At 68.0% G+C, this 24150-nt stretch overlaps 4 protein-coding genes across 5 annotated transcripts; 1 reads left to right on the top strand and 3 right to left on the bottom strand.

Annotated features, from left to right (window-relative positions):
• The first annotated feature begins 404 nt into the window (after window positions 1-404).
• Window positions 405-3855, top strand: EDF1 (endothelial differentiation related factor 1). The gene is given in 7 exon segments (XM_081237080.1): window positions 405-470; window positions 472-519; window positions 521-625; window positions 2112-2163; window positions 2517-2677; window positions 2965-3058; window positions 3620-3855. Coding segments are annotated over 7 exon segments (573 nt in total). The 5' UTR covers window positions 405-419; the 3' UTR covers window positions 3682-3855.
• A 704-nt stretch (window positions 3856-4559) lies between these two features.
• MAMDC4 (MAM domain containing 4) lies at window positions 4560-12543 on the bottom strand (the record flags this gene model as incomplete). The annotated part of the gene is given in 27 exon segments (XM_081237100.1): window positions 4560-5197; window positions 5326-5504; window positions 6027-6135; window positions 6241-6368; window positions 6470-6604; window positions 6783-6929; window positions 7083-7173; window positions 7259-7377; window positions 7486-7623; window positions 7726-7945; window positions 8016-8152; window positions 8290-8424; window positions 8591-8707; window positions 8854-8968; window positions 9058-9182; window positions 9267-9398; window positions 9558-9965; window positions 10057-10141; window positions 10418-10591; window positions 10677-10765; window positions 10856-10993; window positions 11166-11291; window positions 11442-11526; window positions 11611-11904; window positions 11906-12060; window positions 12140-12313; window positions 12387-12543. Coding segments are annotated over 27 exon segments (3954 nt in total). The 3' UTR covers window positions 4560-5155.
• Window positions 12544-14804: 2261 nt separating this feature from the next.
• PHPT1 (phosphohistidine phosphatase 1) lies at window positions 14805-16344 on the bottom strand. The gene is made up of 3 exons (XM_081236115.1): window positions 16129-16344; window positions 15613-15737; window positions 14805-15072 (listed from the first exon to the last, which is right to left on the bottom strand). The coding sequence occupies exons 1-3, from the start codon at window positions 16286-16288 to the stop codon at window positions 14980-14982; spliced, it is 378 nt and encodes a 125-aa protein (XP_081092241.1). The 5' UTR covers window positions 16289-16344; the 3' UTR covers window positions 14805-14979.
• Window positions 16345-16414: 70 nt separating this feature from the next.
• Window positions 16415-23438, bottom strand: AJM1 (apical junction component 1 homolog). 2 transcript variants are annotated; one of them, XM_081236114.1, is made up of 3 exons: window positions 23342-23438; window positions 21698-21855; window positions 16415-21622 (listed from the first exon to the last, which is right to left on the bottom strand). In XM_081236114.1, the coding sequence occupies exon 3, from the start codon at window positions 21568-21570 to the stop codon at window positions 18643-18645; it is 2928 nt and encodes a 975-aa protein (XP_081092240.1). In that variant the 5' UTR covers window positions 21571-21622; window positions 21698-21855; window positions 23342-23438; the 3' UTR covers window positions 16415-18642. The 2 variants fall into 2 exon arrangements, with proteins under 2 accessions (XP_081092240.1, XP_081092239.1); XM_081236113.1 differs by having other exon boundaries at window positions 16415-21855.
• Between the last annotated feature and the right edge of the window lie 712 nt (window positions 23439-24150).

Consider the following 24150-nt stretch of genomic DNA (forward strand, 5'->3'; position numbering starts at 1 on the left):
CCAGTCTCCCTCCCCCTCTGCTCCTCCCCCGAGTCCCCTCTTCTCCTCTTCTCGCCCGGGCGCTCAGCACCAGCTGCTTGCATTTCCCCTTCCCTTCCCAGTACTGCTCTTCACGTCCTGCGCCGCCTCCCCAAGCCGGGTTCCCCTTCCTCCCACCTCCTCATCCTCTCGCCTCCCCGCCCACGGCCCCTGTACCTCTCATTGCCCCACATGCCCCTCATCACCCCCCAGCGCTCCCAAGCGCCCCTCCAGCTGCCCCTGGCCCCCCCACCCCCCACACACAACGCCCCCCAGCGGCCACGCGCCCCGGTCGCGACTTCTCCCGCCCCACGTCACGCACCTCCGGCGTTTCCACAGATGAGCCGGGCACGGATTGGCCCCGAGCCGCGGGAAGTGCCCGCCCTCCGAGCCGCCGGCCAATGGGAGGAGGGGGCGGGCCCGAGGCGGGCGCCGGAAGCGGCCGAGCGACTAGGGGACGTCGCGTCGCCGGGTCTCCAGCAGCTGCCGCGGAGCCGCCGGACGGACCGCCAGCCCCGTTTGCCCCGCCATGGCTGAGAGTGACTGGGACACGGTGACGGTGCTGCGCAAAAAGGGCCCCACGGCCGCCCAGGCCAAGTCCAAGCAGGTGCGGGCGCAGCGCGGGCCTCGGGGCCCAGGAGCGGCCGGGCGGGCGGGGCGGACGCGGGGCTGGGGGCAGGGAGTGGGGACTGGAGCGGGGACCGGGTGGGAACGGAGCGGGGAGAAGGGGCGGCGACGGGGCGGGGGCCAGGGGCAGGAGTGGGAGAAAGGGGTGGGGTGGGGGTGGAAGGGTCCGGATGGTCTTAGGGCAGTGACACAGGCCTACGGGCGAGGCGCTGGACCTCTTGGTGGGGACAGGTACATAGGGACTGGAGGGGAGCGGGGCGAGGTTAGCGGGGTGGACCTCGGGGCGGAGATGGGGGATGGAGCGCAGATAGGTGGTGGGCCCAGGAAAGGGATGGGACAGGGGCACGGTTGCCTAGCACCCCCGCCCCAGGGTCTTCTTCCCGCTTCTGCAGGCTGCCGGGTGCCTGGCCAGTCCGCTGCCGCCTGTGGAGCCCACTGAAGCACATTGCCGGTCATAGGGGATCCCTGGCCCCAGGCTGAGGTGGCCTAGGACCCAGCGTGCAGGTGGACCCTGCGTCCCCAGCTTGCAAGGGTAGCCGGCATGCCCTGAGGGGTACTTGGGGCAGAAGGTTCCCTGGCTGGTCCATCCGGGGTTCATCTGTGAGTCGATGTGAGGGAAGAGGGGAAGGGCAGTTCAGCCCCCACCCCTGCTTGTTTCTACTCTCAGGCCTCCTTGGGCCAGCCTTAGACACGCAGTGCCAGGTCTGGGCCAGGACTAGCTTTGGCCCTGGTGACCAGCATTCATTGACCTGCCCAGGACTTCTCAGTTAGTCAAAACTAAACTCACTCTTTTTTTTTCCCAAAGGAAACTTAATAGCCACAAGCTAGGAATCATGTGAACAGCTCTAGACAGCATCTGTGCACGTGTCACACTGAGAAGGTCGCACAGTCACGTTTCTGAGGTGTCAGAAGCTTCAAGAAATACATTAATATTCGGTGACAGTAGATCAAGAGGTGTCGCTGTCTTTGCTGGTGTTTGGGACGGGGGCTGCAGGCTTTGTGCGACGTACTGTCTTTTATTAGGAGCCGGATTGGCTGAGGAAGGCCAGACCAGGTCCTCACTTGACGTTCTTTCCTGCTTTTGCAGGAGAGTGTAGTAGAGAGGTAAATCTATTTCAAGTGTGGGTTTCTGAAAGAAATCCGTTAGCACATTTTTTTCAGCATTAAAGATGCGAGCTCTTTCTGTTTTCCTTAGCAGGAGTTTATTGAGAGTTGCCTGGATATTTGGTTGTAGAGGGATTTGTATAACAAGCTTTGGTTTAAACCCAGCATTTGCTTGTCAGTCCTTGACAAAGCATCAGGTACTAGGCACGTAGCACGGCGCTTAGGGGCATGAGCTTGGAGCTCACGGGCTCAAAAAGCACCAGGCGTTAGCAGTGCGCTGACTGGCTGACAGCAGCCTAAACTGGTGTTTGCCAAATACTGCAAAGCTAATTTTGACCAAAAAACACTTGCTAATTTTCTAGGCCATCTTAGCAGCTCAGAGACGAGGAGAAGATGTGGAGACTTCCAAGAAATGTAGGTACTCATGTGTCCACTCGCAAAACCAGGGGGTGCTCTTGGGGTTCGTACCTGCACATGCGTGAGTGCCGCCCCCTGGGCTGTCAGGGTGGCTGCTGGCAGCTGAAGCCGCTGCAGAGCTGGGAGGTGTCAGGGATCTTGTCAGAGCAGCTGTGGTTGGCATAGGTCAGGAGGGACTGTTCTCCCTCCTTAGTCCCCAGATTCTGGACTTTGTCCTCTTCGTGCTCTGGTCCCCACTTTGGGTGGCCTGGCTGAGTGCGTCGCCCTGGGCACAGGGCGCCTCTCGGGCCTGGGTCCCCTTTGGCCTTGTTGCAAACCCCCTCCTCTGCTGTTGCCTCGCGCCGGTCCAGGGGCCGCCGGCCAGAACAAACAGCATTCGATCACCAAGAACACAGCCAAGCTGGACCGGGAGACCGAGGAGCTGCACCACGACCGGGTGACCCTGGAGGTGGGCAAGGTGATCCAGCAGGGCCGGCAGGGCAAAGGGCTGACGCAGAAGGACCTGGCGACGGTGAGCGCGGCGGGTCCCCTCCTCCCAGGCCGTGGTCGGGCAGGCGGGAGGCGTGGGCTCCGCTCGCCTGATGACTTGAGGGCTTTGGTTCGCTCTTGCCCCGGGAACCCTGAGGCCTCTGGGGGTGCCGCACGAGTCAGCTGTAACTTCCTGAGCTCCTATCCGCTCAGGCCCTCGGCCTGCACACAGCCCCGGGGGTCGGCGCCTGAGGCACCTCACCCGGCTGTGTTCTAGTCTCCCAGCATCTGCTTCTGGAACTGATGTGTGCAAATACACGTTCTCTTTAGAAAATCAACGAAAAGCCACAGGTCATCGCGGACTATGAGAGTGGCCGGGCCATTCCTAACAACCAGGTTCTGGGCAAGATCGAGAGAGCCATCGGTGAGTGTCCTGCCGTCCTCCAGCGGGTCTCGGCTGCCGCTGCCTGACCGGGCGCAGTACGGCCGCCCCTCCTGGGTGGGGTTGGTGAGGAGGGGCGCAGGAAGGCCCCTGGGGCCCCGGAATTCTCCGGAGCCTGAAGAAAATTCCCACGCGCGAGTAGTGTCCGGGCGCCTCCCCCTCTGGCCTCTCCCCGAGCCCGTGCTGTGGGCCTCGCTCTCCCTGCCCTGCCCCCAGCACTGGCGGCAGCGTGGGCCCCAGAGCGAGGGGGCCTAGTTCTGGGAAGGGGTGTCCTCTGTCCCCGCGAAGGGGGGCGGGCACGTGTTCTTCAGGGTCAGGCGTGAGAGCGAGTGGTGTGGCGGTCATGGTGTTCGTCGGATCCCCGCCCCTCCACACGCGCCCACGGCTCCCCACCTCCAGCGCAGCCCGGGAGCCCGCGCGCAAGGGTCGGTGCGGGTGCCGCTGCCCCCTCCGGGGCAGTGGGTAGGGATGCTGTGGAGCTGCCCTGTGCCTTGAAGATCCAGGGGGCGAGCTGCAGTGGTCATGGGCCGGTGGCTCTTTCAGGCCTCAAGCTCCGGGGGAAAGACATTGGGAAGCCGATCGAGAAGGGGCCGAGGGCAAAATGAACACAAAGCCTCGAAATCAGTGCGTCCCGGCTGATCTCGTCTGGCTGGTTCCCCCTGACCACCAGCGCCAGCGTGGGTCCCCTCACGCGGCCGTGCGGAACACAGGGCAGTAACCCTGCCTGGGAACCCCCTCTCCCCGTACCTGCTGTCAAACTAACAAAACCTTGCAGAGTGTTTGCTTCTCCTGGTCATTTTCCTCCCTGTCCCCGTCCCTCACGTGGGGTGCAGAACGCTGCCTTCCTCTCCCCCGGGGTCTGCCCTGTCACGGCTGTGGCTCCAGGGAGCTCGGAGGGGGGACCGCCTCGAGCTGTGTGTCCAGCCCGGCTCGTAGAGAAGCTAATAAACATGTGTCGCCCTTCCTGCTGGCGGTGAATCCTGCTGCCCGGTCTCGCCTCTCGTGCCTGCAGCTCCCCCGCCCTCTGGCCCCCAGTGTGGCGAAGGGCTGTCTGCATGAAGCACTGTGAGGGGGGTCTGAGGGCCAGGAGGGTCGCTCTGCAGGCTGTTCCTTGTCACCTCTGCTGGGACAGTTAGTGGGTGTCCATCAGCTTCTTGGCACAAGACCCTGGCCCTCCCCTGGCACTGAGTCCCTGGTCACATCATTCCGTGCAGAGCCCAGTGGGCCGGGGTGGCAAGGTGGAGCCACCTGGGCTGGAGTCCAGGGAGCACCTGGCCATGCAGGTGTGGCCGTCACCCCCTCCCCCAGGACAGCCCTGCCCGGGGGCCTTCCAGACCTGGCGGGTGGTGTCTGAATCTCCCTCGTGGAAGACCAGAGCCTGGGACTGTCCCTAGGTCAGAAAGACTCAGCTCCATTTTATTAGATGAGGGTGGCATGTGGGCGGGGACCTTGACTATGGGAGGGTGGACACGGTGACCTTTATTTGGGACAGGGGACACATCAGGGCATTCCACCTACAAGTCCAGCTCCATGCCACCTTGGACCCAGTTAAGTGTCTGCTGCTAAGTCTGTCACCAGCACCTCTGGGGGTTTCTCTCTGTCTTAAATCAGATGCAGAATCGCGCGGTGAGGTGGGGCCCCTGATGGGCCCGGGTCGGAGTCCCACTAGGCTGGCCGGAGGCTCGCTCGGCCTGGGGCAGGGGCTTCTCAGGTCCCGCTGCGCCTCCCTCCCGGTGCCTCTAGCCCCTGGCGCCGTCTCCAGGGCCTGCCTGTTGCCGGTCTCCTGAGCCACTGAGGCACGTGGGAGGGGCCCCCAAGCACATCCTCTTGGGCAGGTCGGATTGGGTCTGGGGAGCCTGGGAGCCCCCGCTTCCTGCTGACCTCAACCTTGGCTGGCCAGCGGGTGGTCCCTTGTGGGCCGGGGCACATTGCTGGGGTATGTAGGTGCGGCCCCTGTGAGGGTGAGGGATGCAGGGACTCGACGTGTCCTGGCGGGGTGGGGAAGGTGTTGGTCCCTGGGCCAGGTTGCTGGGCAAGGCGGGGAGCTCAGGTGAGGAGCCGGGGTCTTCTCTGCATCATCTACTGGTCATTGGTGACCGATGCTGGCAGGGTGACATGGCCCTAGGAGGAAGGAGGAGCTCTGTGGCCGCTGGGCGGCGGTGGCCCCGCGTGTGGGAGGGTCTTGTTCACCGTCCAGCCGAGTGCAGGGCTCAGGGGCTTCTGCCCGCCGCCCCCGCCAGGGCTCCTACCGCGTTGAAGAGAATGTTGTCAAAGCTGGGGGCCACGGCGTCCGTCTCGTGCCAGGAGGGGCAGCCCCCCTTGTTCTGCAACCAGCGCCGTCCCGCAAGTCCAAGCAGCACCAGCAGCATGAGGAGGAGGAGGGTACCGCCAACCACAGCTGGCACCGACGTGGCCACTGCTGTGTCTCCTGTGGGCGCAGGGCACGTGACCCGGGATCCGAGCCCTCCCTGTCAGCCCCACGCCTGGGCACGGCCGTCCCCACAGCCCTGAGGACTTCTGGGCCCCCTGCTAAAGGAGGGGCGCCGGTCGTGCCCACACAAGGCTCCCAGCTGAGGCCGGGCCTTGGCGGGCAGGCGGCTGCCGGCTACAGAGCTGGGGGAGTCGTGGCCCCAGGCTAGGGCCCCACCCCGCCTTGGTCCCGAAGCAGCAGCAACCGCAAGTGCTCCAGCAAGAGGCTGGCTGTGGTCTCTGGCCTGACTGGAAGCGGCTGCACGGAGTGCAGAGGCCGGGGTGGGGCACCCCAGTCCCGAGGGAACAGGGACCAGGGGCGGCCCAGCCCGGGGTGGGGCACAGCGGGTGAGGGACGGGATGGTGCAGGGCCCAGCCCGGTGGCTCTCCTGGTCTCTTGGGCCAGGAGCAGGCCGCTGGCAGCCACGTGGGCCGTGAACCACCGAAGCTGGTGGAGGCCCAGACCCGGGGCAGGGCTTACCCTGGCTGGGTATAGGCAGCTGGCAACGTTGCCCGGCCAGATACTCAACATCATCCAGGGCAATGGGCCCCAGGGCCGGCTGGCCGCCCAGGGTGGCTTCAAACACAATCTGACCGGGAGGGAGAAGAGGCTGGGTGGACCTGAAGAGGAGGATGGCCCTTCCTGAGCTCCTGAGCCCCCTGAGGTCTCCCGGCTCTGGGCGGCCTGGCCTCACCTGGAACTCCTCGGCGCTGGCCACTTCCACCTGGCCTTCCAGCCACTGGTGCCGCAGGCGTCCGCCCGCGCCCCACACGGCCAGCTGACCCCGGGCGCTGCTCAGGAGTACCCTCAGCTCGCCCTTGTCTGAGAGCAGGGGGCCAGGGGTGTCAGGCCCCCGACCCGGCGGGAGGCGGGGCTGCCCCCTGCCCGGTTCCCACACCACCCGTGCTGCCGGCCCGACTCACAGAAATGCTCAGGAAAGCCCATGTGGTACCAGAAGCGGAGGCAGGAGGCCTCGGTGGCGGGCAGTGGCTGGCTGCGCAGCCAGGCCGCTCGGCCCCCCAGGCCCAGCACGCCCGTTTCGAAGAGAGCAAAGTGGCCTGGCAACGAGAGGGCGCGGTGCCCCGTGGACCGTATGGAGCCGGCCCCCCCTGACCTTTGGCCTCTGACCCTGGCGGGAGCCTGGCTGGGCTGGGCCGGTTGGCCTGGGCTGGGGTGAGTGAGGTGTGTGCCCGGGGATGTGTATGGCGCCGGGGTCCCTTCCCGACTCAGACCCACCTGCCTCTGTGCCCAGGGTGTGGTCCACAGGCGGCTGGGGGTAGCGGGAGGGCGTGGCTCCACTGCTCCAGTCCCAGCTGTACCCGCCCAGGCCAGGCCAGGGCAGGTGGTTCCAGCCACACAGACCAGCCTCAAAGTCACAGGAAGCTGCAAGGGACTTGGGCAATAAGCGGTGCTGCCCCCATCCCCGGGGACCACCGCTGCAGGGGGGTAGAGGTCAGGCCAGGCATCCTGGGGGAGGCACGGAGCCGGTACCACCAGGAGTCAAGCCGGTCCCAGGGCCGGGCCACGGGCTCCCACCTGGCCGAGGGCAGGGCCCGTCCTGGAGGAGCAGGTCATCCAGCGCGACGTAGGAGTGCTCCACGCCGGCGGCCACGGCCTCAAACACCACCTGGGTGGGCACAGGGCGGGGGGGCTCGTGTCTGGTCGGCACTGGACGGCCCTTGGGGGTGAGGAAGGCCTTCCACCCCTCTCACCCTCCAGGCCTGCTCGGCCTGCACGTCCACGCTGCCCAGGCGCCAGGCAAACCCTCCACGGGCGCTGATGCTGAGCACCTGCCTCCTCTCAGCCTCCTGCACGTGGATCCTCAGGGTGCCTGCCGCCCGAGCAGCCAGCCCGGTCAGCAGCTGCGGGGCGGCTCCCAAATGGCCTCCACGCAGGGGCCTGAGGTGACCCACGGGCCCTGCTCCCGGCAGCCCCTCACCTGGGTTGCGGAGGCTCAGGTGGTACCAGAAGGTCAGGCAGGCGGCCTGGGCCAGGGGCCTGTGCTCCTCTGAAATCAGGGAAGCCACGTGGCCACGGGGCAGGGCCTGCGGGCTCATGTCCACCACCATGTAGTGCCCTGGGGGGTGCCAGCGTCAGCCTGCTGGCCCCTCCTCGCCCCGCCCCTGCCCCCCAGCTCCCCACCCCCACCCCATGCCTCCGCCCCACCCCCTGCCGGCACCCTGAGCCGTCTCTGTGGTGTGGTCTGCAGGGGGGCCCCAGGCCGCCTGGCCCGTGGCGTTGGCCTGGCGTGTCCAGAGGCCCCGGCCCCCCGTGGAGAAGCCGCAGGCCGAGTCCTCGAAGGAACAGCGCTTGGGGGCCCAGCAGGGCCCAGGCCGCACAGCCACGTCGTCCAGTGCCATGGTGCCATGGTACCCGTCCCGGAGGCCCTCGAACAGCAGCTGGGGGGCAGCGGGGGGTCAGCTGGCTGGGGCCTTGCCCTGCCCACCGCTGCCGGGCACCGGGCCTCACTTGGTACTTGGCGCTGGAGTCCTGCGGGTGGTGGAGGGTGGCCCGGGCCTCATGCCAGCGGTTGCCGTGGGTGCCAGACCGCGACCACAGGTGTCTTTCTCTCTCCCCTTCTCGCCTCATCGCCAGGCGCAGAGTCCCTAGGGGGAGGCGGGGTTTGGAGGGGACAAGACCCCAACTCCTGCCTCTCACCCCCTCTAGAGCCCCAAGGGGCCAGAGACAGAACTCGGGCCCCCCGTGGGCCTCCACTGCGGCCCCGCCCAGCACGGGGTCTCACCGGTCTGGGGCCCGTAGAGGTGGTACCAGAAGGAGAGGCACTCCTGAGCGGCCGCGGGTGTCTGGGGCCAGGTGAGCAGGTGGGCACCGGGGCCTTGGGCTGGGGGTTCCGTGGGGTCTAGGAGCATGAAGTGGCCTGCAGGCAGGCCGTGGGGCTGAGCCGCAGAGATGCCAGGCTGGGGACACTCAGCCCAGCGCTCCCCTCTGCCCCCTGGGAGTCCGGTCTGGGAGCCCCCCGGGGTGGGTACGGGAGGCCGCTCCGAGTCTGAGAGCTGCCCCCAGGTCAGGGTGCCCCGCCTCACCTTGGCCCGTGGTGTGGTCGTACCCAGGGCCACGGCTGTAGACTCGGTGCCAGTGGGCATCTGTGAGGTGGCCGGTGTGCCAGCCGCAGGTGCCCCGCTCAAAGTTACAGGAGATCTCTGGGGGTGAGGCACTGGGGGGTCAGCAGCCCCCGCACCCCTCTTGAGCCCCGAGAGGGCGGGAGAAACTTGCTCCTGGACTGGGGACTCCCGGGGATCCCTTGAGGAGGCCTGGGTGGGAGGCCCCTGGGTGAGGACTGGGCCACGGTGGTCACCTTTCTCGGTGACCGCCGCGGGGCTGCAGTCCTTCAGGGTCACGCCGTCCACCGCGGCGCCCTGCTGGCCAGGGCCGTCCAGGTCCAGTAGCCCAACGAACTCCAGCTTCACGGGGGCGTGGGGGACGGGCCCGTAAGTCAGGGCTGGCTCCGTGTGCCCCACCCCCTCCCCCCGCCCCAGGCTGCCCTCCTCACCTGGAAGGGCCGGTAGCGAGCCCCGAGAAGGATCGTGTCCACCTTCCAGCCCCCGGAGCTGCTGCCTGCGGCCTGCCACACCAGCTCACGGCTGCTGCCCTCCACCACGACCAGCTCCAGGAAGCCTGGTAAGGGGTCACTGTGGGCTGGCCCGCCCCGCCCCACCCCCGCCCCAGGGCTGGGCAGAGGGCCTGGAGGGACAGCGGTACCTTGGGGGTGACTCTGAAAATAGTAAGCCATGTGGAGTTCACAGCGGGGGCCAGAGGGGCCCAGGGTAGGTGTGAGGACGCGGGCCTGCTCTGCCAACTGCCCCCAGGCCCTCTGCACGGACAGGAAGTGCCCTGGGGAAGAACAGGCCTCTCAGAGCTGATTCCTGAGCATCGGGGACACCCCCCAATTCAGAGACCCTCGCTGGTGAGAAGAGGCAGAGGGGGACCCTTGTGCGGGTGCAGTTGGAAGGCAGGCTGCAGGCTGCCCTGGGCGGGGCGCTCGGGCCTCACCAGCGGCCCCACTGGCGTCCGTGCCAGGGCTCCCGCTGTCCTGGGCCGGGAGACGCACCCACTGCAGCCGCCCCACGCTGGCGTCTTCCCAGCCCCCGGCCGAGGGGGACTCGAAGTCCGTGGTGCCTGCAATGGCAGCCGGTGTGAACGGCCCCGCCCACCACTGCGAACGGGGCGGGTCTGGGGGAAGGGACGTGAGGGCTCCCCCAACCCAGCTCCGCCGCTTACCGCATTCCTGCTCGTCCTCGCCCCCAGGGCACTGCTGCTGGAAGTCACACAGCTGCTCGGGGGGGACACACAGGTCCCCACAAAAGAGGTGTCCGGGCTCGCAGAAATTCCAGGGCTGCAGGCTGGACAGCTGGGACCGGGGACCTGGAGCCCAGAGCCCAGGAGGTGGGCCAGCCACCTCTGTGGGCAGAGCAGGGATCAGGCAGGCGGGCGGGGGCTGTGCTTCTCCTCACGGAGGGCGGGGGGCCAGGGGGGCGCCCAGCAGGCTCACCTGGGACTGGTTTGCAGTGGTCAGACAGGATGAGGTCATCCAGGCCCACGACGCCCCCCGGGCCCGTCTGCCCGGCCAGGAGGATCTGAGGGCAGAGGCGGCTCTGTCATCCCTGGGTCTGCTCCCTCGAGCCCTCTCCCCACGAGAGCCCTCTCCCCACGACCCACACCTCGTACTTGTCTATCGCTGGACGCCCCCTCCCATCACCACCCCAGCCCTGCAAGAGGGGCCTCGGCAGGCAGCCCCTCCTTCCCTCTGGCTTGCCTTCCTGCTGAGACAGTGGAGGGGCCCAGACTGGACTCCCTGAGGGGCCCCTGGACCTCCCCACGTCCCTGCATGATGCTGCCCTCGCCAGCCTCACCCGAAAGGGGTGCTCGCTCTGGATGTCAACACGGTCTCGGACCCAGGCGGTCCCCAGTTCCCCGTGGCGCCTGCGCAGCAGGACAGCGGCCTGGGGGGCGCCAGGGCTCCGCGTCTGCAGGAACACCTGGAGGCAGCCGGTCTCGGACCCGTGCAGGTAGTGGTAGAAGGTGAGCTGGAAGGGGAGCGAGCTTGTCAGGGGAGGCTCTCCGGGGCCCAGGTGATCAGAGTGGCCACCCTGTGTCCTCCACCCGCCTCACCGAGCACTTCTGGGGGGCCGAGGCCTGGAACTCGGGGCTGGAGAGGATGGCTGGGGCGCTGGGCTCAGCCACGGACATGAGGAAGGAGCCTGGGGAGACAGCAGGTGTGAGCCGGGGTGGCTGGGGTGCTTTGGCTGAGCGTGGCCCGGGTGGCAGCCGGGGTCCCGGGGGGGCCTCACCCTGCGCGCTGTTCCGGCTGTGGTCACGGTGCGGCCAGGCGGGGTGCTGCGGGCCGCCCACACTGTGGTTCCGGGCCCAGCCCTCTGAGTGGTTCCACAGGCCCAGGCCCCTCTCAAAATCGGTGGCCGTGTGGTGGTCTAGGGCGGGAAGTGGGGCTCCAGCTACCACGCGGGGCCTCCTCCCTGGGCCCCCCGCTTCCCCGGGCCTGCGCTGATGGCCCCAGGTCCAGGTGGACACGAGCTGCCTCACCCCCAGAAGGACCGTGCCAAGGGACAACCCCCGCCTGTGGCCCCGCCAGCCCTGGCTCACTGCAGGTGGGCGTGTCCTCATCTGAACGGTCCCCGCAGTTGTCCTCCCCGTCGCACAGCTGGTGGGGCTCCACGCAGGCCTTGTTCTGGCAATGGTGATGCCCCAGGGGGCAGTGCGCCTGCGGGGCTAGGGTGGGGGAGGGGTAACCCATCACCCCACCCCAAGGCTCTGGGGCAGGGCAGCTTGGGGAGAGGCTCAAGGCCGGAATGAGGGGACCACGGGCTCCTGCTAACCCCTCCCCAACCCAGGTGTGCGTTCACGGCCTGGGGACCTTACTGGGCAGCCCACAGCTCCAGAAGGCCACGTCATCCAAGGCCACAGCACCCCTGTGGGTGGCGTTTCGGGTGGCAGAGAAGGTCACCTGAAGAGAGCGAGGTCCCTGGGATCTCAGGCAGAGCTCAGACCCTCCTCGCTGCCCCCACCATCAGGACTGTCCCCGTCTCACCCTGAAGTCACCCTGGATGCGGCCGGTGGACACCACCAGCTCCTGCCAGCCTGGGACCCAGGGCCCCGAGCTCCGCCACAGGGTCAGTGTCTCCACACGGTGGGTCAGCTCCAGCCGTAGCTCAGCCACACCTGCAGTGGGGTGTCCCAGGCATCTCAGGCCCCGGGACCCCCCCCCCCAAGCCTGGTGGCTGCTGCACCCTGCCCCAGGACCCCTGCCCATCCTGTCCTGGGGGCACCCTCCCGTCTCTGCGGCAGCTCTCCTTCCTTTCCCGGTCCCTCCCTTCGGGACTCGCACGCAGGGCGCACGGTCCTGGGCCCGCACCTCCAAAGGCCACGTGGTACCAGAGGCTCAGCTCACAGGAGGGGGCTGCCTCACGCAGGGTTGGGGAGCGCAGGGCTGCGGTGGCCGCCTCTCTCCCACGGTGTGTGCCAGCAGCCGCATACCAGCCTGGCCGGGTCAAGAGGTCAGGAGACCGGGCGGGAAGCACAGAGGGGAGGGTTGGTGTGGAGACCCGCCCAGGCCTCACCGAGGTCAGTGCCCAGAGTGTGGTCCGAGTGCGGCCCTGGACCCTCCGGCGCGGCCCCTGCCCGGTCTCGGAGCCAGCTGTAGCCCGAGGTGCTGATGTCCCGCCAGCCACAGGAGTCCTGCTCGAAGTCGCAGGCGAAGGGGGCACCCAGGGTGGGTGAGGCCCCGTGGTAACCTGGAGGGCAGGTGGTCAGGTGGGGTGCCTGCAAGCGCCGGCCCTGCCCGCTCCCTGCCCGGCTCCGGCTCACCGCACTGGGCCTCGTCAGGGCAGCCCCTGCAGTCACACACGAAGTTGCACACGGCCTCGCGGGGGGGTCTGCAGCGGCTGGGGACCCGGGCCCGGCCTGGGGACCTTACTGCCAGCAGAGAGACAGCCAGGTGGCCTGGGATAGGGAGACCCCACATCCCAGTTTGCCTGGGACTGTTCCACGGCCCAGAAACTGCTCAGACTTGGGCATCCCAGGACATAGGTCACCCTGCTTTGGGGTCCAGGCCAGGAAGTCATGCAGGGATGGGGCTGGGTCTGTGTCTGGGGGCCTGGAACCCAGAGAACTGCCACCTGGGGGGTCCCTGTCAGGACCAAACAGAGAAGGACTGAACCTGGAGACGCTGGCTGCGTGTTAGGATGGGGGGTGCGTGGGCGAGCGAGGGACCAAGGACCCCTGATGTGGGACACTCCCTGGGGAAGAGAACAGGAACCCAGCAAGAAACCGGAGGGGCTGCCAGCAGGGAGCCCCCTCAAGGGGATGCATCAACAGGTGGCCCAGGCCCGCCCCCCAAAGCTCTGTCCAGGTCAAGAGTGGCTGACTACAATCTGCTCTCAGGGCCCTCTCACCTTGGAGCCCAGGTGGAGATAGAGGCCAGGGAGAGTAGCAGCCTTCCCCAGCGGGGCTGTCCCCAGGAGCCCAAGGGCTCGCCTGCGTCCCCCACTACAGGCCATCCAGGGCCTGCACCCCTCCTTCTCTGTAGGCCCAGCACCCGAGCCCCCAGACATTCCTGCTTCGGGAGCCAGGCCCGATGACTCACCCAGGAGCAGGACCAAGGCGGGCAGGAGGTGGCCGGGCAGAGACATGGTCAGGCCAGAGGGAGGGAGACCACGGGGCAGTGTGTACACTGGCCAGCCTGGTGGGGACTTTGCCTGGTTATCAGCCCGAGGCCCCACAGGCTGACTCTGCTCTAATTGGAGAGCGGGGCTCAGCCCCACCTGTACCTGCGGCCCCTCGCCTGGCCCCGCCCTGTGCTGACAAGGACGGGCACCCGGCTGTAAAAGCATCCAGGAGAGGGGCCCCTGGCCTAGGTGGGCTCCCACCTGCCTGGTTCCTTCAGGCCAAAGGTCAGGCTCTGACCATCATGCCCACTGCTGCCCAGCCCTGCCGGGTGGAGGCCCCACTGGAGACAGCACCGAGTGACACCGGCCTCGGCCGCTTCTCCTGGGGTCTCTGTTCCCACACCTGCTGGGAATTCAACTCAGCCTGGACCAGGTTGCCAGTAGGAAACCAGCTTGTGCAAACCCCACACCCAGCCCCTGAGTTCCCTGCATGGGGAGGGGGCAGCCCTAGCAACCCGGGATGTTGGCCTCCTCCATAACTCAGCCTGCGGGTTCCTCTTGGCTTGCTCACTTACAAACCAGGACCAGACTATTCGTCAACAAGTGTCCTGAACACTGTGGGCTGGACGCTGCCAGGCACAGGGTCCAGAGGAGCCTAGAGACGCTGGGGCTTGTGGCACCGACCCCCGTAGAGGGTTTGGAGCCAGGCTCTACCCACAGTCTACTACCGTGCGGCCTGGGGAGCTTGTCTCACCTGAGCCTCAGTTTCCTCATCTTTATTTTAAAATTTATTTATTGGCAGCGTCAGGTCTTAGTTGCAGCACGTGGTATCTTTTGTTGTGGTGCGCGGGCTCAGTAGTTGCGGTGCGTGGGCTTAGCTGCCCTGTGGCACGTGGGATCTTAGTTCCCCGACCAGGGGTCGAACCCGCCTTCCCTGCATTGCAAGACGGTTTCTTAACCACTGGACCACCAGGGAAGTCTTTCCTTGTTTTCAAACGCGGTCACAATGGCGCCTGCCTGGAGAGGCTCCCGTGAGGGCCCTGGAGGCTCACAGGAGGCTGGCACGGCAGGATCACAGCCTCAGCAAGGGGCACCTCCGCTCCCCACAGCCCTGCGCCAAGAGAAGGGTCTTGGGAGAGGGGCTCCCAGCTCCAAGTCTGAAGCCCTGCCTGTTTACTTGGAGCAGAGCCTGTGGCTGCGGCGCAGGGCCATGGGACCTGACCTTGGAGTCGAGGGGTCGTAGACTGCCTGACTCGGTGACCTCAGTTGGCGGCCGGCCAGGAGGGTGGTTGCTGGCGCCTGCCCTCGCTGCACACTGGGATGGGTCCCCGCCTTGGCAGGCCCGAGGGACTCAGCCCTAGCTCCTTGCGTAAGGACTCGTCAGGCCTCCTCCCAGATGTCCTTGGGGATAGCAGGTGCGTGGAGAAGCGATCAGGCCATAAACGGGGGCAGCAGCCCAGGGGCCCCCTTATCAGGCCCCAAAGGGCTGAGTGTGCACTGCCACTCCCTGGGCCCCCAGGGGTGGAGCGGGGTGAGGGGCAGCCAGGAGTGACCCACTGCCCCCACTCTGGTCCGGGGTACAGAGAGGTGACCTAGGACCAGAGAAGCCAAGACAGCATTCAGGGACCAGCGGAGGTGACGATGCTTTTAATTCTCCCCAGAGAGGTAACCCCGGGCACCGAGGCCTGGCCAGGGTGGCAAAGCACCAGGGGGTGCAGCCCAGACTCTTGGGAGGTGGCCTTGAGAGCAGAGTTCCGAGTGGGCTGCTGGAGGTGGCTGGCCTCTGGTGGGCCTCAGTAGCCGTCGTCGGCCCAGGTGACCTCGTAGTCAGGGTACCTGGCTTTGATCTTCTCAGTGGAGATGGAGTGCTGGGCGCGACCGTAACCCTGAAGGGAGAAGGCAGTTCTCACTGCCAGGTCCTGGCTCTGGGCGCCCGGTGAGCAGGGACACCAGGGGCCAGCTCGGGAGGGGGCTGTCATCCCCTCCGACCACCCCAGGACGCTCTCCTATGGAAGCGTGGCCACCAGGGTGAGCAGATCTTGAGGGAGGTTCCTTGAGCTGGAGGCCCAGACCCCTCTAGGTGCCCCCGTGTATCTGCTGGTAGCTTGGTGAAGGGAGGGACAGGGGCCTCTTAGTTTCACCCCAGCTCAAAGCACTAAAGGATGACAGCCAGTCAGGCCTTTTGGACCAGGAACAGCACGCAGCCCGCCAAAGCAGAGGGGCAGGGGGTGGCTCCCTCCCACCCTGTGTGTTTCCTGTGTCGTGCCACGTGAGAAATGGGGAGCCTACAGGCCCTGGATGGAGGGTTCTGCCGCTGAGAAGGGCCGGAAAACTGAGCACCCCAGTTCAGGCAGCTTGGAGGGCCAGGTCTCCCCAAGCCAGGACTGGGGCCCTCGGCCCACCCAGGCCCGAGGCTGTGGGCTCACCATGGAGTAGCCGTACACGTGGATCTTCTTGTCCTGGCTCTGATGGGAGATGCGCCCGCCCCCCAGGCACTCGCAGTCATAGCCTTTCTTCTGCATCTCGCCTGATACCTTGTCGTAGATGTCCGCTGGGATAGGAAGGGGGGGCTCAGCACGAGCCCTGGCTGCCTTTGGAGGCTGAAGGGGTCTGAAGCCCCGCTCTGAGCAGCTCCCTCCCCAGGAGAGGAGACCCTCTGGGACGGGATGAAAGGGAGGAGGGGGTGCACCCGGGCAGGGGCGCTGGGACTAGGAGGGAGGAGTCGGGCCATGGCAGCCCCTTGTCTCCAGGACCATCTGGGTACTTCAGACTCTGGGTACTCCACGCTCCTCTGGGCACTCCACGCTCCTCTGGGCCAGCCGGGGATGAAACCGGGTACAGGATCACCTCCCACTACGCCCCTCGGCTCCGTCCACAGCCGTGGCTAGTTCCGCCCACAGACGCCGGAGACCCCGCCCCCTGGTCCTCCGCCCCGCCCTCACCGTGGTACTCGGCCCACTTGTAGCCACGCACGATCTCTTTGCTCTCCCCGGCCGGGGCCCCGGAGGGCGGCACCGCGCGGACTCGAATCAGCACATACTTGAAGACGCCGTCGGAGTCGATGTCCACGTCGGGGATCTGGGGGAGGTCCGCCGCCGTCATGTTCCCGGAGCGCGCTCACCCCCTGCGGCCCGCGGCCCTTCCCCCACGCGACCCGGGGCTGCGCAGACAGTGCGGGAGGCGGGGCCTGGGAGCCAATGACCAATCCCGCGGGGTCATGCTGCCCGAGCCCAGTGCCTCAGCCAACCATGCGGCCAACCCGCGGCACAGACTGGCCAATCGCGATCCAGCTCCTTGCAGCCCGGACACCACGCCGGCTCCACTTAAAGAGGAACTTGGAATCGGGAGCAGGTGGTGATTCAGTCCAGCCCACGGAAAAGTTCCTTTCCAGGGAGCTTGGGGGGAGGGGGGATGACAGGCCCCTTTGGTGGGGGTTAGGAGGCCCACGAGGCCCAAGGGACACGCGCCGGCCCTGACCCCCTCCCCCAAGTGACCGAAGGCCTCCTTCCCCCACACCGCTCCCGCTGTCCGCTCCCGCTGTCCCTTGGCTTCCCTCCGGGTTCCCCCCACCCCGTGCCCGAGGGCCTCCCTCCCCCGTCCCCCACCGAGTCCGAGGGCCTCTCTCTCCTGCTTCCCACTCCGCGTTGCTCCATGGTGTCCCTCCTCGGCTTCCGAAGCTCCCCCCCACGCCTCCGAAAGTCTCCGTCCCGCGTGCCACCCACTCCCCCGCACAAAGAATGAGGCAGCAATGGCTACATTCGAGTTTTATTTTCCTTGGTTCGAAAGCGCTCGCCCTCTGGAAATAATCCCGGTCCAGGGTCCTTCCTGGAGGGCCGGCCCTCAGGCGTGGGGCAGAAGGCGGAGGCACCCAGGCGGGGGGCGCGGCGGCCAGTTTGGGAGGCTGCGAAGGCGGGTGGGGCAAGCGGGGCGCGTGGCCGGTGCAAATGCGCGGAGCCGAGGCAGGCGCACAGGCATTTAGGGGAGGGAGGAATGAGGGGAGATGGGCGCGGGTGCACGGTCAGGGGCGAGGGCTGGGAACAGAGGCGGGGGTTGGGGGGGGAGGTCCACAATTTAACTCAATCGATGCCCCACCTAGCACCAATGGGGGACTGGGGCTATAGGAGGGCCCTCCCGGGCTCCCGGGCTCGCCCCTTCTCCAGGTCACTCGCCATCCTTGGAGCCCGGGCCAGGGCCAGCGGGCACCCCGGGGGAGGGCGGGGAACGACGGACACTTGAGCGTGCGCTCCCGAGGGCCGGAGCCGGGCCCCCTGGCCGCACCACAGGGCACGGCTAGAGCGAGCGCTCGGGGGCGTTTGTTTAATCGCGCCCCCACCCCTCGGTGGACCACCGCCCCGGCGAACCTGCTCCCATCCACGCTTTCCCCGCCCTGCTCCAAACTGGGAACGCCCCTCTTCTTTGGTCCTCCCTGCGCCAAGGGATAGGGTCCCTGCTGGACGGCCTCCTCGGCCCCTCCCTGAAATCCATCCTGTGCACCTGCTTCCTGCCTCTCTGCCTCCCTGTATACCTGCTTCCTGCCTCCCTGTGTGGTTAGGGCCTGCGCTGCCGTTTGCACCCCGGGTCTGCCCTGGCACACGCCTAGGGCCATCCTGTCGGGTGACGGCAGGCAGCCTGACTCACGCCCAGCCAGGTCTCAGGTCTGGCCAGCGCCCCTACCCATAGTCCCCTCTGCTGCCCCTGCCCAGGACTCCTTTCCCTGTGGCTGGGTGTCTTGGCTGAGGACCCCCGAGTACCCCTTCACTGCTGCTTGCCCAACCCCTGCAGCAGGGCGGGCAGCGCCGTCAGTTTGCCATGGTCTGGCACAACAGGGGTGGGGGTCAGCGGAGCCGCCACGCGCAGGTCCCCGCTGGCCCTGCCCATGAGGCCAGGACGTGCTTGGGATGCGGAGACACCGAGGCCAATCAGGGTGTCCTCTAGAGGGGAAAGGCGTCTGAGCAGGACGCATCCCAGACCACAGGAGGCGGGTGGGGAGTGTGTTTAAAGAGACGGGACTAGGTTTTGGTCGACTCGGGCTCCTGGACGAGGGCGAGCCGGGGTTGGAGAGGTTCCAGGGAGGCCCCGCAGACGGACAGGGGTCGGACGAACCGGATATGCGCGGTGGGATCTGCAGCGGTGACCCCTCCGCGTAAAGGCAGGGCGGGCTTGTCCTCAGACCCACCCCGCCTCCCAGCGGGGAGCACCAAGCGGCCGAGGACCGGTCCCTGGGGAGGTCCGAGGGCGAGCTGGGGGAGGAGAGGGAGCCGGGCGGGACCGGTCTGGGGGTGGGGGGAAGGCGGAGCCTGTGGAGAACGCAATGGGGCGGGGCTTTTGGCGAGCTGGGCGGGGACTGGTGAACTCGGGGCGGGGCCTGAGTGGACTGGGCAGGGCTCGGGTAGACTGGATGGGGTTCAGGGTGGGCCCTGGGTGGACTGGGCGGGCCCCGGGCGCGCCCCCGCGGCTCACATAATGTCATCCAACAGGTTGGCACTGGCCACCCAGTCTAGCGCGCGTGGCTCGGAGGCGGCCATGATCATGCACATGAAGGGGCGGCCTGTGCGCCGGTCCGTGGGGTAGATGGTGGTGGGTGTGAAGCGTCGGTTGGCTTCGACGAACTCGCAGAGCTGCTCGTAGACGCGCGGGAACTCGTGGCGTAGGAAGACGCCGCGGAGCCGCAGCTCTCGCTGGATGTGGATGAAGGCCACCTCGCGTGCTCGCCGGCCCGCCTCGCCGTCCTGGTCCAGGCCCGCAGTGCCGGGCGGCGGCGTCAGGATCAAGGTCTCCATGTCGGGTTCGCGGCCCCGCGCCGGGGGCGGCCGTGCTGGGCTGCCGGCCGCCAGCGCCACTTTGGCGAACTTGCGCACCGTGGGTCCGGCGCTGCGCGGCGCGGGAGCTGGCCGGGCAGGGGCGCCGGGTGGCGCAGCGCCGGGGCCCACGGCCACGGACACGCTGAGCAGGAAGCACTCCGCCGGCTCGTAGAGGCGCCCGGCGGCTGCCAGCTCCCGAGCATAGCTGCCCAGTGGCGCCGCGTGCGTGGCCAGCTCGCGCAGCGACAGGTAGGTGGGCGACAGCAGCAGCCCCTCGAGGCCGAAGCGCAGGAAGTTGTCTGCGGAGCCGGGACTCGGGAAGCCCAGGAAGAGCACGCCGCGGCCGCGCGACAAGAAGCCGACACGCGCGATGCGCGAAAAGGCGCGGTGCACTGGGCCGCTGTCGCGGCAGAATTGCAACACGTGGCGGCACACGCTGCCCACGCGGCCGTACACGCAGCGCGCCTTGTGCGCGTCCCAGTCCTCGCGGCGGCAGAGGCGCGAGCAGTAGTAGGTGTAGCAGCTGTGGCAGGACTTGAAGTAGAGGCAGGCGTTGAACATGGTCTCGGTGCGCCCGCAGCGCGCGTTGGAGCACGTCATCAGGTCGTCCTCGTCGGCGCTGGGCTCCGGGGACGCGTCGGCCGCCTGCCCCGGGCCCGCGGGCTCCTCAGCGCTGCCGGCAGACAAGGGTGGCGAGCGTGGCGCCCGCGTCGGGACCCTGGCGCCCGAGGGCCGCGAGTCTAGCAGGCGCCGCAGCTGGCGGCCCAGGCCTTCGGACGCGGGCTCGGGCGCTTGGCCGGCTGGAGGCCGCGAGTCGATGACCAGGTCAGTGATGAGCTCGTCCAGCTGTTCGAGGCTGCGCTGGCGGCCAGAGGCGGGGCCATCGGGGGCGGCGGGCGGAGGCGGCCGCGGGCGGCTCCGCAGCAGCTCCCAGCTCCTGGCGCTCGGGCGCTCAGCCGCGCGCAGGTCGTTGTCGGTGATGGTGATCTCCGGCGTGACGTACCAGTTTCGGGCCAGGCCTTCGCCCATACGGCCCTTCTCCGACAGCGACGTCTCGGACAGCGACAGCGCCGCGTAGCGTCTGGGCGAGGTGGACAGGTTCACGATGACGGGCGGGCGCCGGCCTTCGGGGGATGTGCCCCGCGGCTCCTGTGCCTCGCGCCCCAGCAGGTTCTCGTAGCTACGGCCGCGGCCCAGTGGGTCTTCGCGGCGCGGCGCGGGCGCCAGGATGTTGTCCCAGGAGCGCGAGTAGTGGCGGCTGTCGGTCGCTAGCCGGGGTGGGCTGGTGCCGGTGCCGCCGTGCCACGAGGCGAGCAGCGGGCCGGGGTCCGGGGGAGGCGCCACCTGCAGGGTGCGGTAAGGCCTCGGGCCCCAGTCGCCCCATGCCGGGCTGCCGCGCGGGTGTGGGTAAGTCCGCGTCAGGGCGTCTCGATTGCGGTACCGCCCGAAGTCCTCAGTGTAAAAGGGGCGGGCGGCGGGGTGAGCCCGGGGCTCCTCGGGGGCGTAGCGGGGGCCGCAGGGCGGGCCGTAGGCTCGGGGGGCCTCCCCGTAGTAGGAACGGGAGGGTGGTTCTTGGACGGGGAAGGTGCGAACTTCCCCCGCATAGTAGACGCCCCCGCGTCTTGGACTGGGCCCGGGTGGCTCTTCGGACAGAAAGGGCCTGGGGTAGTAGCTGTCGAAGGGCGGTCCAGGGCTGGCCATGAAGCCACCGGGGTGGCCCTCGGGTTCCTCGGTGTAGAAGAATTGGGTGGGGCCCGGCGGGGTGGTGAAGGGCAGACTGCGGCGCTCCGCGTAGTCCCGGGACCCGGGAAGGGGCCCATCGCAGTATAGAGCCCGGGGGTCGGCGCAGTATGAGTCACTAGGGGTGGGGGTGAGCGAAAGCCCCACGTGACGAGGTCCGGGCACCGTGAGGCCGTGGAGCTGCGGGGTGGCGCGGGGCCAGAGCGCGGTCTCGGTGGACCCGCAGGGCCTCGAGCTCCGGGCGGCATGCTGCAGCACCGCGTCGTCGGGCTTGACGTCCAGGCGGCAGCGGACGTGGGGGGCCGGCCCCGCGGGTGGCTCGGCCGGCGCACAGCGGCTGGCGGCGGCGCACAGGGGCGCCATGCGGCCCGGACCGCCCCGCTGAGGCTGCAGCTTGATGGGGTGCAGCTCGTTGGCGAGCGCGCGCAGCGCGGGGTACGCGGGCTCCCGGCGGGGCGATGCGTCGGCCGGCGCCGCCCGCTGGACCTCCCGGCCTCGGCGCGGCGGCACAGGCGGCGAGGCGGGTGCGGGGGCCAGGCCCGGGGCCGCACGGGGTGCGCTCTTGGAGCGGGCGCGGCGCCGGGTCTCGCCGTCGCGGGATCGGGCGCGCGGCGCGGCGGGCTCCGGAGGCGGCGACTCCGGACGAGCCTCCATGGCCTCCCGGTCCAGTGCCTCCAGGAAATCGAAACTGCGGCAGTGGCGCTTGTTGAAAGGCGCGGGCGCAGCAGGCCGGGCCATTGGGCGCTCACATGGCGGGGGCCTCGACACGGGCCCCGGGGCCGCCACCTTGATGTCCTGGTACACGGTCGACACCAGCAGGTCCGGCGGGTCCGTGCGGGTCATCTTAAAAGAGGTCTCCAGGCTGCAGCTCACTCGGCCTTTCGGGGCTTTCGCCCTGAGGGGAGACGCGGGTCAGGGCAGCCCCTCTGTAGCCCAGGCCCCGCTAACCCCCAGCGCTGGCCCGGCTTACCTGGGGCACAGTGGGCGGGGCGGCCCTGGCCGCGGGCCTCGGCCGAGGCCGCAGGCACTCGCTCCATGCTGGCGTCAGAAGCACCTGCAGGAGGACCCCGGCTGTCCAGCCGCTCAGGTCCTGCCCCCTCAGCCACACCATCCTTTCTGGGCCACTTTCTGTTGGGATGAGGCGGGTCAGCCAGAACAGGGATGTCATTGCAGTGGTTCCCGAACTTCTGCGCCCACTAGTGACCACTGGGCAGGCTTGGGTAGACCCCCTTTCCTGGGACAGGCCAGCAGCGGGGTAGGAAGAGTGGGGGTGTGATCCCAGGACCACCACCGTGGTGCCCACTGCTGGAGCAACTGTGTACTCCTTTGGGGCCTTCACAGACTTCTTTATAGACGTTGGCTCCACAGAGCAGGTGGCTGAAGCGCCCTCCTTAAGACCCAGTGCAGAGCGAGCCCCCCACTGCTGCAGTGTGAGGTGCCGGCCCCGGCCTTCAGCAGCTCCACTCACAGTCACCTGAGCCTCCCGCCCCACCTGCTGGCTAGGCTGGACACGCGGTCCTCCCCCAGCGCTGTGTCAGGCCCCAGGTCCTGAAGTGGCCCCATCGGGTCCAGGCATGGCGTCTTGGCTCGTGGACTTGCCGGCCCCACCCTCAACTCTCCGTGTGGCCCAGGCCAGAGTAATGCTTCCAAAGATCACAGTGGACCCTAAAGCTCCCTTTCCTTTGCAGAAACATCCTCTGACTCGCCCTCATCTTGGGGTGGCGAAACCCACTAAGATCTCTGGGGCTGTCGTGAAAAGCCCGGCAGAGCGACCTCCCATCTTTGCAGTGAGTGCACTGCAGCCGGAAACCGGGCCCTGGTTGCAGGACCACGTGGGGGCTTGTGAGCCAGGAGCTCAAGGCTGCCCCTGGGTCCCTGAGCAAAGCACCAGGCCAGGAGGCCGCCAGCCGGGGAAGCAGGGCAGTGGGTGGGTAAAGCCCCCGCCGCCCCCGGTTCTCAGGCAGGCCCTCCCCACAGCAGTTCGGGAAGGCTCCATGGAAACCTGAGGTTCCATGCCCCCGCATGCAGGCTGAGCTGGGGTCCAGCCCTCTGTACCAGGCTCACGTTCAGACCTGAGCCACCGGCTTCACTGGGTACCCAGAGCCTGGACAGGCTGGGAGGAGCTCAGACAGTGGTGCAGGTCCCCACTTCCTCACACAGTCCGGGGGAGCGTGCTCCAGGGTGAGCTGGGTCCTCTCCTGGTAGGACCTCTGGTCTGGTTGACCCTCTGTGTCACGGGTGTGCCAGGGGCTTCCTGCCGGCAGGCCTGCCCCCATCTCAGCCTCAGGCGCACCCCAACTGCCCCTGCTTTGCAGGACCACCGCCTCCCACTGCCTTCCATCTCAAAGCTAGGCCGGCTTGGGGGCTGGATGACGGGGCGTGAGGCTCCGCCCCAGGTAGGTGACAGCCCGGCCTTGCGGCCGCTGTGATGAGGGGCGACACCCCTGCCGGTGGCGGTGGGACGGCCCACCCACGCCGGGGTCCCAGGCCTAATGAGCCCGGCCGCTGCCCCGGGCGCCCGGGGGGGGACCGGCGTCCTCCAGGGGCGGCACCCCCACCCTTGCAGGTGCCGCACCTGCGAAAGACCCGCGGGGCAGCGGCCTTGACCCCTTACCTGGGCGGTGCTCCCCCACCTCGCCCGGTGGGCTGCGCAGGCCCGGCGAGCTCTGCCGTCCCCCGCGCTGCCGCCGCGTCCCCGGCACCAGCAGAAGCTTCCAGGCACGGCGCGAGGCCGCCGGGCCGCTCAGTGCTGCCCCCAATGGCGACTGGCAGGACTGCACTTAAAGGGGCCGCGCCATGGGCCTCGGACGCGTATGCCCCGCTGGCTCCAGGGTGGGGCTGTGGCTGGGCGTGGGGTGACGGGCTCTCTGCAGCCTCAAGGGCAGGCCTGGGGTCTAACGAGGGGACCCGGGTCCAGGGAGCACCTGGCCGGTCCTGCCAGCCCCCATCTCCAGGACACCTGCCCAAGGGCATCTGGTGGCCTGGCAGGCCTTGGAGCGGAAGCCTGGAGGAAGCCTAAGCCCTGGCCCGCACAGCAGACAGCTCCCGGAATTCACGCCTCGGTTCAGCCCGGGCAGGAGCAGATGGGCGGCTCCCCGCCCTGCTGGCCTCTGTGCTGCAGTGCTGGAGGTGCCAAGCCCTCCCCAGGTACCTGGGGCCAGATGGGCACCACCTGAGTGCCTGCAGCCTCCTGTCCCCAGGATGTCCAGCTTCCCCCTGCAAGGGCACGCTCTTGCGCTCCCTACCTCCCATGTCCAGAGGCTGCCGCTGCCCTGGGCAGCTCTGCACACCCATGAACTGCATGGTGACCTTCTCCCTCCAGGCCCCTCCCACACAAGATGCTGAGCAGGACATATTCTAGCTTGGCAGAGGAGCAGGTCACCGATGCCCTTGACTCCGAAGGCCGGGACCTGCCACACTGTG

The sequence above is a fragment of the Mesoplodon bidens genome (assembly GCF_964165515.1).
Source record: "Mesoplodon bidens genome assembly, chromosome: 6".
Lineage (NCBI taxonomy): Eukaryota > Metazoa > Chordata > Mammalia > Artiodactyla > Ziphiidae > Mesoplodon > Mesoplodon bidens.